The sequence below is a fragment of the Dermacentor variabilis genome, chromosome 1 (assembly GCF_050947875.1).
Source record: "Dermacentor variabilis isolate Ectoservices chromosome 1, ASM5094787v1, whole genome shotgun sequence".
Lineage (NCBI taxonomy): Eukaryota > Metazoa > Arthropoda > Arachnida > Ixodida > Ixodidae > Dermacentor > Dermacentor variabilis.
This window is the reverse complement of record NC_134568.1, coordinates 29,828,031-29,846,132: the sequence shown is the minus strand read 5'-3', so window position 1 is coordinate 29,846,132 and position 18,102 is coordinate 29,828,031. Positions and strand designations below refer to the sequence as shown.

The following is an 18,102-nucleotide window of genomic DNA, read 5'->3' as shown; positions in this document are numbered from 1 at the left end:
CACCTTGTCCGCGCGGAAGCACGATGGAGGCACCCACAACAGTGGTAATGCACGCTCGTTTCTCGTGGAGAGCGCCGCGACCTGCGCTATATATGCACGCGAAATTTCGTAGAAAGAACAACCACGGGTCAGGGGAATCACGCACCTGTCGAGCACGATTTATCCGCCCTCGAGTTTGGTACCTAGAAAGAAGTCGTCGATCGGTTTACGCGAACACAGCAAGTATTGCGTACTTTCGTCATTCACTCTTTACTTGGCATCTACTTAGCAGACGAATATGAATGCACCCTTTAACTGCCAAAAGAGGGTTGCACAAAACTTAGTCGGCGCGGTGTCACAAGAGAATGCTCTAGAAGCGAAGACGGGATATTGTTGTGGTGGAAAGAGATTCCATTCGGGCTCCTTCAATGATCGAGGCGCGCTTAACGTTTTAACAAACGAAAAAACTGCACTCGTATACACTTTGCAAAGCCAGAGAATTCCTGAAGATGCCGCCTAATGAATTCTAAACGCAGCTCGGCGAAAAATGAACAGCTGAGCTGCCCTCCACTGAATCTTGGAAGAAAGGCCGCAGCAGAAACAATTTCCTTTTCTTTTCCTTGGGAAAAAGCAAATTTTGCGTCCTATGCCTCAAGAAGAAACTGTTCAGTAAACTGGCGGCATTCACATCGACCAGGAGTGATTTATGAATAGGCCGAACAGTAGCTATTGGTCTTTCAGTGCTCTGGTAGACTTGGGTGAGCACTGGCAGCACAGCTCATCCTAAAACGCCGTAACTATACAAAAAAGGAAACGTTTTATTGAAACAGCTGCAGTCTTTGGCAAGTGCGTTTCAAACGCTGTGTTCAGTTACGGCCTGTGTTGTCAACGCATTTCGGAGAAGCAGATTACGCGTGGAGTTGAAGCTGCCGTGAGTGGGAATCACCCCGACAAGGATTGGAGCGCAGTTGCTTGGCCCGATTACAGGTTCGAGGTCTTGGGCTGCAGACCACACATGCACCTGCGCGACACGCTGCCGCTTCGGTTGACGACGCTGAGCTACTGCAAGGCCGAGTGCAACAGCGACATGGCCGGGATGGCTACGCCAAGCAGCAGCTGCCTTTGGAGGCTACGCACGAGGTGAGGCTAACTGGGGCCGTATCCTGAAACGATCCCCTTCGGCGATACTATCGGCTCGGCCACGCCTTCACCATCTGCGCGCACTGATTGATTGTTTTAGCAAAAACGTATCAGCTGTCTAATGCGATTTTGCTCAACCAGCCAATTAGCGCATACCTTACGGCAATACTATCGCCGAGGCGATAGTATCGATCATTATATTACGTTTTTTATTAGTGAATCGTGAGCTAAGTAATTCTTTTTTACCTCGGTTGCACTTACGGTTGTAGTATGTAAACTGCTACGGTTCTATACATGTCATATGTTCTATGTATTGTCTATGTGCTGCCCCCCTTACTGAATGCCTTACTTTGAGGCCTGCAAGGTATTTTTATATAAATAATAAATATATACTCCCTTAGGATCCCATGTATACTTATGGAGGGCATCGTGTCATGCGTTCAGACAGACGGACGGACGTCTGTCCCGGGGAAGCACCCATATAGTGCTTAGTCATTAATACTAGCTGGGGAACCTGGTTGCTGCTAATTGGACACGCTCAGTTTACTGTCATCTGTGTATCGGACCAAGCCAATGTCCCCTGACCTGGGCGGGCCCCGTCGCTTCACCAAGTGGGGGCCTTTGAAAATAGCAGCGTGGCACCAGTGGTTGTATCAGGCTCTCATGAAAGGTAGACGCCAGCTGGCGTCGTACGGCAACGTGAGCAGGGCAAGGAGTTTGGTGGCCTGGTAGTCCGCCCAGTTGGGGAAAACACTATAGTTTTCGCGAGCTCTAGCCCCTACCTAGGGTACCAGTCTGCGCACTGCCTATATATTTAGGTTGTGCAGGATTGCTCGTTGGCGGCGCGTGATCGTGCGGCAGCTGACGGGCCTTCGACGCGTTGCGCCCAGGTGGTGCGGTCGTCTTTGTGTTTGTAGAGCTGCGCTCGAATTGTTCCAAGGACTGGATGTAATGGCATGGTGCCGAGAGTGGGGGCGCTCGATTCTATTCCTACTCCATTCCGCAGAGTTGTGGTTTATGTGATTCCCCTCCTTTTAACTCGTCGGAATTCTGACAGTTGGACCATTCCCACTCCTCGAGTGGTTGAACTAATCTATTCCAATCCTCCAATTACAGTAAGTAAAACGCTATTGGTACAATTCCTTACTACTTGCGCCACCTTCCCCCCCTCCCCCGTCCCTCTTGCGGGCCTATTAACTAACACATATTTTTGACCTGGTCACAACGTTACAAGTAATGTCACGTACTATTTTTCCCACGAGAACAAACACGCTATAGGGCCTGTTGTCCTTGCAGTGCATTGTTGCCAGTAATCTCTTTAACATATGTACACTGCTCTTAACCAGGGCTGTTTCAGCAGTAATCTTAGCCGTGCGGGCTGAAATCGCAAATAAATGACGTGATCGAAAAATATGTTCTGTTGTTGCACTTTTAATACAAATGTCTCCATGACATGTCAAATTCGTTATAGTTGGCCGTATGACAGGCTGCAAGCCTGTGATTTATTTGGTCATCTCTTCCGAAACACCTCCCACATAAAAAAAGCCAAGAGACAAAGCAAAGGCTTAGACACTCTCTAGGTTTCTCCAAACAAAAGCTAAAAAAAATATAAAATAGAAATTGCAGAAAAAGTAGAATTCTATACAGCAGTTCTACTTTTGTAGACTCTAATCTACAATATGTCTATCAGTAAATGTCTATAGGCTATCAATAGACATTTGTCTATAGACATTCCATAGACTTCTGTCTACAAAAATAGAACTCTATACAGCAGCTCTACTTTTGTAGACTCAAATCTATAAAATGTCTATAAGCAAATGTCTTTATACTATCTATAGACATCTGTCTATAGACATTACACAAACTTCAGTCTACAAAAATGGAGCTATATACAGTTTTCCTTTTGCAGACTGAAGTCTGTAACATGTCTATAAGCAAATGTCTATAGGCTATCTATAGACATTTGTCAGTAGGCATTCTATAGACTTAGCATAATAGTCTACAAAAGTAGAACTGTATAGTCCTATACACTTTTCTCTATAGACATTCTGCAGACATTTGTCTACAAACATGAATTTTCATTAATCTATAAACAGTTTATAGAGTGTCTATAGACTCGCACATTTTTTAGACTAGCTACAAAAGGGTAAGGTCATAAGTTCATAGACTGTCTGTAGAAAATTCCTGCAGATCGGTCTATAGCTAATGCATAGACTTTAGCCTTACACTATTTGTGGACTGTTGTCGATACAGGGTGTCCGAGCTAACATAAATTCAGTGAAGCTGTTCAACGAAGAATAAAGCAAAAAAAGACAGTGCAGTAAGATCTGAATTTAGGACTTATAGTGTGCAGCCGTCTGAGATATGGCGTGTAGGTCTTTTTATTCTAGTATATCTTGCACCGGGTTCTTTTAAATCTTTTATTTTCGTTGCCCAGATTGGCTAAAATAGCCGGGATCGACAACCTATATACTAGCTATATAAATCATATATTTTGCCAACTATGTTTCGAATATATATAAACACTCGCTGCTGGGGTTGCTAATAAGCAGTTTATTGGAAATGTCTCTAAATATGTACTGCATCCAGCATGCATATGGGAACATACCCAGGGAACTGTACAAAGAAAATCATGCATGCGGTTGGAAGCGGTCGAAAAATCTCTAAGGCATGTAGCCGGGAATCTCTATGGAAGACTGCACGAGTATTTGCGCACGAGAACATTTAAGAAATATTACAGTTGCAAGCAGTTCAACCGCTTAATCGTACGATATCTGTTAGCTATCTGTTATCTACAAGTTTTGAATGTGTATTATGTATGTTGACGTGTTGCTTCTCATCTGTACTTATGCATTAATAACGATAGCTTAATAAATCTCCTGAACCAGCTGCACTCACTTATGTTGCATAAACAGAAAAAAAATTTGCCCTGCTCCGCGACGAATATTTCTTCAACTGCGAGGTTTTTCTTTCGAGGAACCTATGGGTTTCGTTTGTAGCAATTGCTACGAACGGGTGGATGTCGGATTTTTCCTTTATTAATTATGCTACAGTATGAACGGTACGTTTTGTTTCAAGACAGGTTCAAGTGACACATAGCGTATTTATCCAAATAATAAACAAATGCGAGAATCCCAAACAATTCCTATAATAATAATTGCTGAAACAAAGATACCCGGCTGGAATGTGCGCATTTTTCGGGTGTTAATGCAATATGCCCGTGCCGAACGAACATGCTGCAGTTTTGAACAATCACGTTATGAATTGCAATTTATTTCCGCTTAGAACAGTCTGCATGGGCTCTTTTCTCACACTCCGAGGTGAATACATTTGCCACACTTTCAGTAGAATGCTCATGAATGGGGGGGGGGGGGGGTATTGATAAGGTTACTTATCTGCTAAAACATGTTGCGGTCTCTTAGGTCTGTTGATAAGGATAGAACAAGTACAATGTACGCTAAATTATTTTAATAATATGTGCCTTATCTACTAAGAAAAGTCCACCAAATGGATAATCTGGCTTGTTTTTTTTTTCTTTTCTACAGCTCATGTAGTATACAGACTGTAGAAGACGGCACTGAACGCAACATTAATGAAAACCGGAACACTTATTACGCACGACAAGGGCTTCATTCCATGCACGATTGTCGAAATGCGACTCTGCGTCAGCAGCTACCTAGTGATTAACAGCACGTAAACTGCACAACGCCGAAGCATGGAAAGGCGCTTAACGCTTTTCAAATAGCCCGAAAAATAACTTCTGCTGCTAAACTGTTCATAAAAGAGACAGAAAAAAAATGAAATCTTCCAACTATCGTCAAACGCGATGCCTTCAGTTTGAAACCTGTAAAGGTGCTTCCCCGAGCAACTAATTTATTGTTCTCTAATTCTTTCGGCTAAGTTACGGAGTAGCGAGTGACTGAGCTTATCGCAGGCTTCATGCTGTTTTCTACTTCATCTCACACCTTACCACAATCGGTATACGGGCAGTTCGCTCAAGTTAACATGACCTTTGGTGACATCCCACCCCATGGCCTTCATCGGCGGTGATATAGAAAACCGTGGAGAACAATTCGAATTGTAAAGAAGTATACGGGGATTTTCACTTAAGTTGAGCTAGACTTTGCAATATGGAAATGCTACGTAGCTGGAGAGAACCAAGATAATGTTGTTTGTCGTCGCTTGGAGATTTTTTTACATTCCCCCGATTAGATAGTTAGTGTTATTATAATTTCTCAATTACTATAATTAGATAAAATTCTCATTGGCGAAATGTAGAGCAACATGAGAAACTCCCGATACAGCTTTCTGTTGCTCAAGACGTGCTTACAGGCAATGTGCCTCGAGCGGCGCGCGCGCGCGCGCGCGCGCGCGTGTGTGTGTGTGTGTGTGTGTGTGTGTGTGTGTGTGTGTGTGTGTGTGAGTGTGAGTGTGTGTGTGTGTCTGTGTGTGTGTGTGTGCGTGTGTGCGTGTGTGTGTGTGTGTAGAACTATGTAGGCTGGGAATAGACAAAAAGAAATGTACACATCATCATCAGCAGCAGCAGCAGCAGCCTGTTTTATGTCCAGTGCACGACGAAGGCCTCTCCCTGCGGTCTCGAATTAACCTTCTCCTGCACCAACCGATTCCAACTAGCACCCGCGAATTTCCTAATTTCATCGCTCCACCTAGTCTTCTGTCGTCCTCGATTGCGTTTCCCTTCCCTTGGTACCCATTCTGTAACCCTAATGGTCCAACGGTTATCTAACCTACGCATTACATGACCTGCCTAGCTCCATTTCTTTCTCTTGATGTCAATTAGAATGTCGTCTATACCTGTCTGCTCTCGGATCCAAACCGCTCTCTTTCTGTCCCTTAACGTTATGCCTTGCAATCTTCGTTCCATCGCTCTTCGCGCTGTCCTTGTTCACAAGCTTCTTTGTCAGTCCCCAAGTCTCTACCCTATATGTGAGCATTGGTAAAATGCCCTGATTGTGGACTTTCCTATTCAATGATAATGGTGAGCTTCCAGTCAGGAGCTGGCAATGTCTGCAGTATGCGATCCAACCCATTTTTAATCTTCTGTGAATTTGCTTCTCATGATAAGGGTTCCCTGTGATTAATTGACCAAGGTAAACGTAATCCTTCACAAACTCCAGAGGCCGACTGGCGATCCTGAACTCTTGCTCCTTTGCCCGGCTATATATCATTATCTTTGTCTTCTGCATATTAATATTCAATCCCGCTCTTACACTCTCTCTGTTAAGGTACTCAATCATTTGTTGTAACTCGTCTGCATTGTTGCTGAATAGAACAATGTCATCGGCAAACCGAAGGTTGCTGAGATATTCGCCGTCGATCTTTACTCCTAACCCTTCCCAGTTTAATAGCTTGAATGCTTCTTCCAAGCACGCAGTGAATAGCATTGGAGAGATTGTGTCTCCCTGCCTGACCCATTTCTTTATGGGTATCTTCCTGATTTTCTTGTGTAGAATTAATGTACCCGTAGAACTTCTATAGATATCTTCCAAGGTATTTACGTAAGCATTTTGTACTCCTTCATTACGTAATGCCGCTATGACTGTTTGTATCTCTGCTGAATCAAATGCCTTTTTCGTAATCCATGAAAGCCATATTTGAGGGGAGCACTTACAGAGTCGCCATCTGTCGAAAGCGCCGCCCTTGCGTAGTATGAGGGATCACGCTTCGCGCTCCTCATAGGTTTGGCTTACGGCGCTTAATAAAAACACTACGTGGCAGCCCTCCTGTATATTTCTGGAAGTACTCTCAAAACGAGGGAACCTTTGTCGATATAATAATCTTGGGCAAACTGAAAGCGCAGCATTATTTATAGACGCCATCTCTTTACCGAATACGTACAATGAAAACCACTGCGCGCGGTCGCCGCGATAGAGTCTCCCGAACCGGCATGCGTGAAAGGTCGGCAGTCGCTGAGCGCAAACCATGTGAAATATGTTCTTACAGTGGGTTGTCCGTATAACCAAATGGCGCATAACGGAACGAAGCCTCAATGCATGCAGCGATCGCACGTGTTCGCAGCGACCGACTGCGCATCTGCATGCACGTCCGCGCACAATGTTTTGCTTACGCTGTGAGTGCGTTTTCGCACCATGCCGTGAGATTTAGCCCGCAGAATATGAGCATTTGACAGTCCACAAGTAACCAATGTTGCGTGGACGTTATCAGAGCTGTTCAAAAACAATTTCGTTCTAACAGGGACTTCGACGGCTACGGCGCTTGTGATGTACCGTCGCGACGATTCAGTATTATTTTTCTTCTAATATATTGGACGTTTCAGTATTATTTCTAAAGTTGCGTCCCACTGTATGCACTCAGCGGGCGATTTCGCGCTGCTTTTTCGTAATCCAGTGCGTTAATTCATAACACAAACATGACCATATGCCATGCCTTTGTTTAATGTGTTGCTTACCACTCCCTTTCCATTTCCGTAAACTTCCCAGTGTCTAGCACCAACAAGTTCATAGGCCAAACCGCCGTGGCATTAGTCGGGCAGCGAGCGCGGGCGAACGTCTCAGTGCGCGTTTTCTGCTACTCACCGAACATCGCAGTCCCGGCGCCGTAGAAGAAATATTTCTCGCGTCTGTGCTTGCTGCATACACGAGTTGTAGCTGATGGCTGTTTGCCGGTACTAAGTTTCGCGAGCCAAGCTTCACGCAGCTTCTTGTCCTGCGGCTACTTGTGAATAAGGCTGTCACCGGGGCTCCGTTGCGCACGTCCGGCCCTGTGGCACCGAGCAGTAGCCTACCATGCTGCACGCCTCCAAAGGCAGCCACTACCTATTATAGTGATTTCAAATGTTGTCAAGGAGACACACAATGCGTCAACGCTTAATTAGAATCGCAGCGCAGGTGGGACTTCAAATTTTCGTTTTCAGCTCGCATCGGCGCTTCCGAAGCAGCCGACGCGGTCGCTGTTTCCACGTGATCCCTCATAAATGTCACGCTGACGGTGGCGCCTGCTTTTCCAGTGGTGGAGCCCGCCCCCAATCGAGAGGCTGATTGTACTGAGCGGATTTCTCCATTACCTGATTAATGACAGGGATGTGGTCCATTGTAGAGTATCCCTTCCTGAAGCTAGACTGTTCCCTTGGTTGACTACAGTCCAGTGTTGGCTTTAATCTACTGGAGATTATTTTGGTAAATATTTTATATAATACTGGGAGTAAGCTAATGGGCCTATAATTTTTCAATTCTTTAACGTCTCCCTTTTTGTGAATCAGTATAATGTTTGCATTCTTCCAGTTTTCTGGGACCCTTGCAGTCGATAGACATTTCTTATTAAGAGCCGCCAGTTTTCCAAATATTATGTCTCATCCATCTTTGAATAAATCGACCGTTATTCCACCTTCTCCAGCCGCACTTCCTCGTTTCATGTCTTGCAAGGCCCTTCCGACTTCATCGCTAGTTATAGGAGGAATTTCTGCATCCTGTTCATTACTGTTTCTAATTGAGGTTCCCGACTGCTCTGGGTACTGCACAGGCCAGTATAGAATTCTTCTATATCATAGAGATTGCTGATGATATTACCCTGCAATGCCGCCTCCCCACCCGGCACTCAGTCGGGAAAAGGCCGTAATCCTAAGGCAATTACAGACCGCGTCACTCCTCGCTCCCGCAATGCTGCACGTGCTTCACCCGGAGCTCAATCCGAGTAGGCTGTGCGGTGTTTGTGCAGCTTGTCCGGTGGACCAATGGCACATCATGTGGGACTGTGCCAGGTTCCCGACAGCAGCTACCTCCAGGACTTTCCCGCCCGAACTGCAAGGTGCACTGCAGTCTGCAGGCAAGGACACACAACTATGGGCCGTCCAGAAGGTCCGGGGTGCGCTCGAAAAGCACAAGCCCCAAGACCCACTACAAACGGGCCCAACTGGGGTAGTGCAGAGTAGGGCATAATCCCGGGTCGACGCTTGTCCAGCGTCACGACGCGTTAAACCGTCGTTTGCCGGCACTTTATTAATGTTATCCCTATCCTACTACCCTGCTTATCTTTTAGTGCATACATCTTGGTTTGTCCTATGCCAAGTTTCTTTCTCACTTATTTCCGGCTGCGTCCATTTTTTACGGCTTCTTCAGCCTTTCTCACGTTATAGTTTCCAATATTGCTTATTTTCTCCTTGTTGATCAGTTTTGGCAGTTCCGCGAATTCTATCTTATCTCTTTAGTTGAACACTCTCATTTTTCGTCGTTTCTTTATTAGGTCCTTTGTTACTTGGGAGAGTTTTACTACTGGTTGCCTTGGTGCCTTGCCTCCCACTTCAATTTCTGCCTCTGAAGCCAACCTAGTTACGGTTTCATTCATTAGCTCTATATCATCATCTCTCTCTTCTAAGGCTGCATATTTGTTTGCAAGTACCAGCCTGAATTTGTATGCTTTTACTCTCACTGCCTCTAGGTTGACCTGTTTCTTCTTGAACCATTTTGTTATTTCTGTCTTCAAATTGAGGTGAATCCTAGCCCTCACTAACCTATGATCACTTCACTTTACCCTACCTATCACTTCTAAATCCTGCACTATGTTGGGATCAGCAGAAAGTATGAAGTTAATTTCATTTCTTGTTTCACCGTTAGGGCTTTTCAAGGTCCATTTTCTGTTGCTACGCTTCCTGAAAAAGGGGTTCATTATTCGAAGCTTATTCATTTCGGCGAATTCTACCAGCATCGCTCCTCTAGCGTTCCTAGAATCAACGCCGTAGTTGCCAAATGCTAGTTCACCAGCCTCCTTTTCCCCCACTTTCACATTGAAATCGCCCATTACTACATTATACTCAGTTTACACTTTTATCATCGCTAATTCAACATCGTCATAAAACTGATCTACTTCCTCATCACCGAGACTGGATGTTGGAGCGTAGGCTTGTACCTCCTTTAATTTACACCTCTTATTGCAGCTACCCTCTCATTAATGCTGTAGAATTTGTCAATGTTGCCCGCTATGTCCTTATGGATTCTTGCTTCTTATCTAGGAGACGTCTATACAGAGGACATGTCCGTTATTCAGCAATGTATAAGCTTCACCAGTTCTCCGAATCTCACTAACACCGATGATATCCCGAACAATGTCTGATAGTTCCTCAAAGAGTCCTGCTAAGTTACCCTCACTCGAGAGGGTTCGGGTGTTAAACGTTGCAAGGGTCAGTTTCCATTGGCGGCCTGTCCGGACCCAGAGATTCTTAGCACACTCTGCTGCGTTACAGGCCTGACCGTCGTCTTGGTCAAGAGCTCCGCAACTGCTGGGTACTGAAGGTTATTAGGTAATTGACTGAGCCATGTTGGAAAGGGTCGCCGAATGCTGCACCAGGGAGGCCAATTCCTGTTCTGGTGCGGGAGTGTCGTGTTGAAGCTTAGTGGGTCTTCCTAATTTGGTTGCACCTGGATTAGTAAAGCCCCACTCGCTTTCAGCATCTTTTGCCGGTGACTGGCGTCACTCCAAGCATGCAAATGCTGTGTACTGGAGGATGCGAATTTCAAGCTCACCATCATAGAAAAAAAAACCTTATCCTTAGCAACTTTTGTCTACAGACAATCTACAAACCGGTAGTAGACAAAAGTAATCAATGCCTTACCGACTCTCGTCTATAGGCAGTCTATAGCCAGTCTATAGAGAAAGAACCAATAAGGAATAATGGAGACTGCATCGAATTTTGTCTACAGGTAATCTATAGGGCGAAAGTAGACCAAATGAAACAAATATCTTATCGACTTCTATCTACAGACAGTCTATAGAATTCGAGTACACAAAAAGGAATAGAAACTTTATCGACTCTCATCTATAGAATGTCTATAGGTATAGAATGGAGAAAAGTAAATAGAAGCTGTATTGAGTTTCGTCTACAGCCACTCTATAGAGCGGACATAGATAAAAAGAAACAAACGTCTTAGCGACTTTTTTTCTATAGACGGTCTATAGAATGCCCGCAGACAAAAATAAATAGAAATCTCATCGACTTTCGCCTATAGACAGTCTATAGGCAAATAATGTACAAAATTAAGCAGACTTTATTGACTTTCATCTATAGACAGTCTATAGAGGAGACATAGACAAAAAGAAATAGTAACCTTATGGACTTTCGTCTATGAACTTTGTATCAACAAAAGACCAAATCTATAGAAAGGCAAGGTCGTCTATAAAAAGTATATAGACTTTCTATAGACAGTCCAACCTCATTTTTGTAAGGGGCAGGCCACGACACGGCAGCGGTGCACTGCATAGATTACTGCACATTAACGGTACTCTTTGATCACTGAGAAAATCGTACCATTGGTCATCTCGCCAACTATATGCCCCGGTAGCGTGGGCCAGCTGCTCATTTTTCAGACGCACCGGCGGTGTAGGCTAGAGTTATTGTGGCAGAACACATGTCACGATGAGTGTCGACGTTAATGCGATTGGCAATGAAGCAGTGTAGCAATACACCGTATAGACACCGCAGAGATGCGTCATGTCTCAAGCATGTATGCAGCCTGGCTCCTCTCTCGCGCTTCGCTCTGGACACACTGCTCCATCTAGCGCCACCACTACGAATTTCTCGTGTGACGCACGTGTGCATTAAAATTGAGACAATATGTTCTAAATACTTATGACACGAGTTTGACTCCACCCAAAAGTCAAATTTGTGACTTTTGTCGTTGAATTACAGCGTATATACGCAGTGGCATGGCAAATACTCCGTGAATCAAGTTGGCGTCACAGAAGTTCATTGAAGGTCGGCATATACCCAGTTACACATAGGTAGTGACCCAAGTCGGCGTAAAATACGTTCATTGAAGAGCGGAACGTACTCAGTAACCCAAGTTGGCCGTGAAAAACGGTTATTGAATAGCGACACATACCTTCTGGCGCATTCAGTGATATACACCCAATTACCAAGTGTGCGGTTAAGAGGTTCATTGGACAGCGGCATGTACCCACTTGCACACACCTAATTACCCAAATTGCCATGAATGATGTTCACTGATGTGGGGCACATGGCTAGTTTCGCGACCCCTGTAATCCAAGTTCACGTGAACAAGGTTCATTGAAGAGCTGCACTTATGTAGTAGCACATCCCCAATAACACAAATTGGCTGAAGCGGGCTAACTCATGAGAGGCAGATATAAAATCTCATATACCCATGACCCAAGTTGGCCCGACTATTGCTTTCGAACATGGTTCTCTCACCACAATGTCGCGATGCTCTAAACAGTAGACCATGAACTACCCAGTGACCCAATATGGCGGGAAAACGGTTAGATACGCAGTCACACAGGCAGCCAGATATACAGACCGACAGATATCCCCGGCAAAATGCGTGAAATATCTTAATAATGCTAACCGCATTTAAAACCGCTGAACCCACCTCGCGATGACTATCGACGGTAATGGTTTCAGCATTGAATCAATACAGCAAAACAACATATTGCCACCGTCGTAACGAGTGGCACATACCAAGCTTACACAAGTTGGCTTCAAATACGGTTCATTGATGAGCGGCACGCACTTACTGGCACATACCTAGTGCTCTATGTTGGCGCCAAAGAGTTTCATTGAAAAGCAGTTCATACCCAGTCCCGCATCTACAGTGACCCATGTCGGCTGTAAAGCGGTTCATTGAAGAGCGGCACATACATATATACAAGATTCCCACATGCTCAATGAGTCAAGTTTGTCAGACAGTTGGTTTGGAAACCAGTTCCCTAAGCATATCAGCCCGATGCTCTAATCATTCGGCCATGGATGACACAATGACCCAGGTGTGCGAGAAAACCGTTAGATACAAACATACAAAGATACTTCTTGGTGTTCTAGCGCAGAACTTGCAAAGCAGCAGATAGAGACACGAACGAAACAGGCTGTTATGAGATGCACCAAGCTCCCATGGGCAGCATGACACGAAGGTCAAAGGTATGGGCAGAAGGAGATGCTGACAGTGACGAGGCAAGAGGTAGGTCAAGGAATAATGCGTTTACTTCTTAACGAGGACGAAGTACGATGACGAAAAGGCACGGAACGCCAGAGGCGCCGGCCTTTTATGTACACCGGAGGAGGAGGTTGCAGCTCTGCACTACCGGGCGCGTGCAGTGTGTCCAAGAAGGGTGGCATCAAGGGAGAGAGCACTGCGCGTTCCGACATGGCCGCAGCTCGGCGGCGAAGCACCTTCTCAGGAAGCGGTGTTTGGAGTCTAGCGGTGAAGCATCACAGTGGAAGCCTTTGCGGCTGAGGGCCCCCGCGCGTTTACGACAAGGCGCTAACTTCCAACTAACGCTTAATGCCAGATGTTCTGAATATATACTGAAAAATATACAAAAAAGAAAAGAACATAACGAATCAATTGATCATACCAACGCGTGTGCATTACTAAGCGCTTGTTACCAGCTGCCTTCAATAAAGGTTTATTTCGCAAATAACAAAAGAAGCGATGAGCTGACGCACTACTAATCCTCATTATCCATTACCGTAGCTTCAACATTCACGCGCGTGCAACCATCTTTTTCTCTGAACAAGACTGCAGTGTTGTCAAAAGACGGAGCACACCCACAATCACGGGAGTGTAACACCAATTTTCCTTGTCCTCCCTTTGTCGTGTTCCTGCCGTTGTTGCGTTTCGCCTGCGACACGTGGTTTTGCCGGCGCGACTGCGGCGGGGCGGCAGACATTTTGGCCCGATCGTCGTCGCCGCAACACTCTTCGCCAGGTGTTTCCAGGCGCGACTGCGGCGGTGCGACCGCCTAGGGATCATCCTCGCATTCCAGTCATTGTGCCCGAAACAGGCGATGCCAAAGCAGGGATCTCATTCCAGTTATTGGGCCCGAAACAGGCGATGCCAAAGCAGGGATCTCGTTCCAGTCATTATGCCCGAAACAGGCGATGCCAAAGCAGGGACCATCCTCTCATTACAGTCATTGTGTCCGACCGGCAGCGCCACGACAGGGTGCTACGAGATCGTGCTCGACATGGTGCTACGGCATCGCTACGACAGTGTGCGTCACCATTAGCCCATTGTACATTCACGTGCTCGTCTTTTGAGGGGTTCCTTCTTGCCCTCAACTGCGAGAGTATAAAAACAGCTGCCCCCGGACGCCAAAGGGAGGGCTCCGATTTCTTCTGTTGAGTGAAGTGCTCTCCCGTCTCTCTACTTCGGTCAAACCTGACCACCAACTCTTTGCGATGTTAAAATAAACAAGTTGTTTCGTTGTTACCAGTCGACTCATGCTTTGCCGGGACCTTCGGAGGCTTCCAGTTGTACCCCAGGCCGCCAGGCCAACGCTACCCTTGGGGCTTGCGACCCAGGTACAACCACGGGCGTCAGCGCCGAGTTCCCAACAGATCGTACCAGCGGTCCGATCCAAACATCTGGTTGGCAGCGGTGAGATCACCTCCGACTTAAAACAACTGTCTGCCAGCGGTGAGATCGCGACAACGGAGGCCAGCAGCGAAGAGATGCAGTTGACTGTATGCTGAGCAGCTCAACGACGATCCGGGAGCAGTGCAACGAGCCCTGTGTGACGACTGGTTGCCTGCAGCGGAACGACTGCGCGGAATTCCTGCCTGCGAGGTTTGGTGAGTGCGGGACTTTCTTCTTCTGAGCTTTGCCAGGCTTTTTGTTAGTGTCAGAAACAGAGCTGGTAATTGTGGTTGTCGTTGCTGCCGGGTTAGTTTGCGGCAAGACAATAGTAAGCAGTAGAGAAAGCAGCATTCAGAGCAGCCATGGATTTGAAGTCGTTGCGCAAACCGAAATTGTTGGAGCTTGCAAGAGAGTTGGGTCTGGATGTCTCAGACAAACTAAGAAAACCTGAACTGCTAAAGGCTATTCTTGAGTTAGAGGCTGAGGATGACGAGCTGTCGGAATGCCTTGAGACTATTGAAGAGAGGGAGACTGCAAAAAGACAGGAGCGCGAACTTAAAGAACAAAAAGAGAAAGAAAAAGAAGAGCGTGACCATCAACACGCTTTGGAAATGAAGCGTCTCGAGATAGAGATGGAACGCGCTCGTAATGGAAGTCAGGCACACGGTGCAGGAGAACGCGTATTGTTCAAAATGACTGACCTAATGCGGCCGTTTAAGCTTGGAGAGGACATTGGTTTGTTCCTGGTTAACTTTGAGCGAACGTGCGAGAAGCAGGGGTTCTCTCGGGAAACGTGGCCACAGCGCTTGCTCACTTTGTTACCCGGCGAGGCGGCCGACGTAGTCGCTCGCTTGGATAGAGAGGAAGCAGAGGATTTCGACAAAGTAAAATCGAGTCTGCTAAAAAAGTACCGGCTGTCTGCGGAGGCGTTCCGTCGGAAGTTTCGGGAAAATGAGAAAGGCAGAAGTGAGTCATATACAGAGTTTGCGTATAGGCTTATGTCGAACATGCAGGAGTGGCTCAAAGAAGAGAAAGCGTTTGGTGACCACGATAAAGTTCTGCAGTGTTTCGGGCTAGAACAGTTTTATAGTCGGTTACCGGAGAACGTGCGATACTGGGTCTTGGATAGGCCAGACGTGAGTACGGTGGCTAGAGCCGCTGAGCTAGCCGAGGAGTTTGTGACGCGTCGAGCTCGCGGAGCTAAGGATGGTCAAAAGGGTGAATTTGGCTCGAAGTTCGAGAGGCCGAAGTTCACACCCATAAGAGCAAAGGGGGACACGCGTAGTGCGGATGCGAGCGAAAGCAGTCCGACCAAACGTAAAGAGACGGCGGCAGCCAAACGCAGAAAGCGGTTCGAGATGAGGCGAGCGCGCTTGTGTTATACGTGCCAGAAGCCGGGTCACTTTTCGGCGCAGTGTCCGGAAACAACACCAAAAGTTGTGTTTTTTTCAATAGGCAGCACTGACGAGAACATGAAGCTTCTCGAGCCTTACATACGAGACCTCCTCGTGAACGGGAAAGAGTGCCGAGTGCTTCGCGATTCCGCAGCTACGATGGATGTAGTTCACCCATCTTACGTAGAACCCCATATGTTCACGGGCGAGTGCGCATGGATCAAGCAAGCCGTGGAAGCTCATAGCGTGTGTCTGCCAGTAGCAAAGGTGCTTATTGAAGGACCTTTCGGAGCGCTTGAGACAGAGGCGGCAGTGTCATCTATGCTGCCACCCCAGTACCCGTACCTATTTTCAAACAGGTCCGATCACCTCCTGCGCGAGAAGGGGCTTTTGTTTGGTGAAGCTAGTGTTCAGGCCTTAACCAGATCGAAGGTTCGGGAGCTCGCTGCAAAGGCGGTAGTTGCGGGGCCGACGTTATCAAACAACGAAAAAGGGTCAGAGGCGCAGCAAGCTGATATTCAGAGCACGCCCGAACTGAATAAACTTGAGTCTGTAACGTTAAAGGCGCCAGATACTGGAGAGGAAACGCCCGACACGGGAAAGTTAGAAGAGCTATCTACAGATTTGCTCATCGCGCCTACGTCAGACGGACTTGATAGGTTGCTAAGAGTCAGCCGGTCGGCTTTGATAGCCGAGCAAAAAAAGGATGGCAGCCTGGAAAACGTGCGCTGCAATGTCAAAGAAGGTATCGCCAGGAAAACTGCGCGTTTTGTGGAAAGAGGTGGAGTCCTGTACCGGAAGTATCTAGACCACCGAGGAGTGGAGTTCGATCAACTGGTCGTGCCTCAATGCTATCGTCAGGATCTGTTGCGCTTGTCACACGGGGGTTCGTGGTCCGGACACCTAGGAGTTAAGAAAACTAAGGACCGTCTCTTGCAAGAGTACTATTGGCCAGGGTGTTTTCGGGACGCAGACCATTTCGTGAGGACATGTGACACTTGTCAGCGGGTGGGCAAACCAGGGGACAAATCGAGGGCGCCGTTGAAATTGGTACCTATCATTACGGAGCCTTTTAGACGGCTCGTTATTGATACTGTGGGACCTCTGCCGGTAACAGCCACGGGGTACAGACACATTTTGACTGTGATCTGCCCAGCGACAAAGTTCCCTGAAGCAGTGCCGCTTAAAGAACTCAGCTCAGTTGAGATAGTTAATGCACTACTGTCCATATTTGCGCGAGTTGGTTTCCCTGCGGAAATCCAATCAGATCAGGGCACAGTGTTTACTAGCGCTTTGACGACAACTTTTCTCGAAAGGTGTGGGGTAAAGCTGTTACACAGCTCAGTGTACCACCCACAGTCGAATTCCGTTGAGAAGCTCCACTCCGTCATGAAGCGCGTGTTGAGAGCCTTGTGTTTTGAACATCAAACTGACTGGGAGCTGTGTCTGCCTGGGGTGATGTTTGCTTTAAGGACCGCGCCGCATGCGGCTACGGGGTTTTCGCCAGCTGAACTGGTGTACGGTCGCTCGCTTCGATCTCCGCTTCGCATGCTTCGAGAATCATGGGAAGGTAGGGGCGACGACCCAGTCGTGGTGGAGTACGTGCTTAAGCTCCTCGAACGCTTAAGAAGGGCACAGGAGTTGTCAGGTGAAGCAATGGCAAAGGCCCAGCAGAGGGCCAAGGTTTATTATGATCGGACAGCCAGGGCCCGTCGTTTTGAGGTTGGCGATGAGGTCATGATATTGCGCACATCGCTAAACAACAAACTAGACGTGCAGTGGGAGGGCCCAGCACGAATTGTTCAGAAACTGTCGGACGTTAACTACGTGGTAAGTCTGCCAGGAAAGCGGAAAGCACAGCAAGTTTACCACTGTAATCTGCTCAAACCTTATAGACAAAGGGAAGCAGTGGTGTGCATGATGGTAAACGTTCCTGAAGAGCTTCCGGTCGAGCTTCCGGGACTAGGCTCAGTGACGAACAGGGAAGACACCGGTCAAGTCATTAGTGACCTTATCAGTAAAGCACCGCTGTCGCCTGAGCAGAAAACCGAACTACACCAGCTATTACGAGAGTTTCAAGGTCTGTTCTCTGAGAGGCCTGGTAGGACTTCTGTACTTACTCATGATATAGAACTTACCTCCCCAGAGCCAGTACGATCCAAGGCGTATCGGGTGTCACCCCGCCAGAGCGATATTATGGAGGCTGAGGTAAAGAAAATGCTACAGCTCGGTGTTATTGAGGC

The 18,102-nt window shown here is 47.0% G+C and overlaps 2 protein-coding genes across 2 annotated transcripts in view; both read left to right on the top strand.

Annotated features, from left to right (window-relative positions):
- The window catches only part of LOC142570657 (uncharacterized), a 91,739-nt gene that overhangs the window by 30,698 nt on the left and 42,939 nt on the right, over positions 1-18,102 (top strand). The gene's annotated exons all lie outside the window — the stretch shown is intronic.
- LOC142573972 (uncharacterized) overlaps positions 1-18,102 on the top strand; it is a 28,857-nt gene that overhangs the window by 2,366 nt on the left and 8,389 nt on the right. Inside the window, exon 2 of the mRNA XM_075683172.1 lies at positions 967-1,119. Coding sequence (XP_075539287.1) covers positions 967-1,119 — 153 coding nt within the window. The remainder of the gene's footprint in view (positions 1-966; positions 1,120-18,102) is intronic.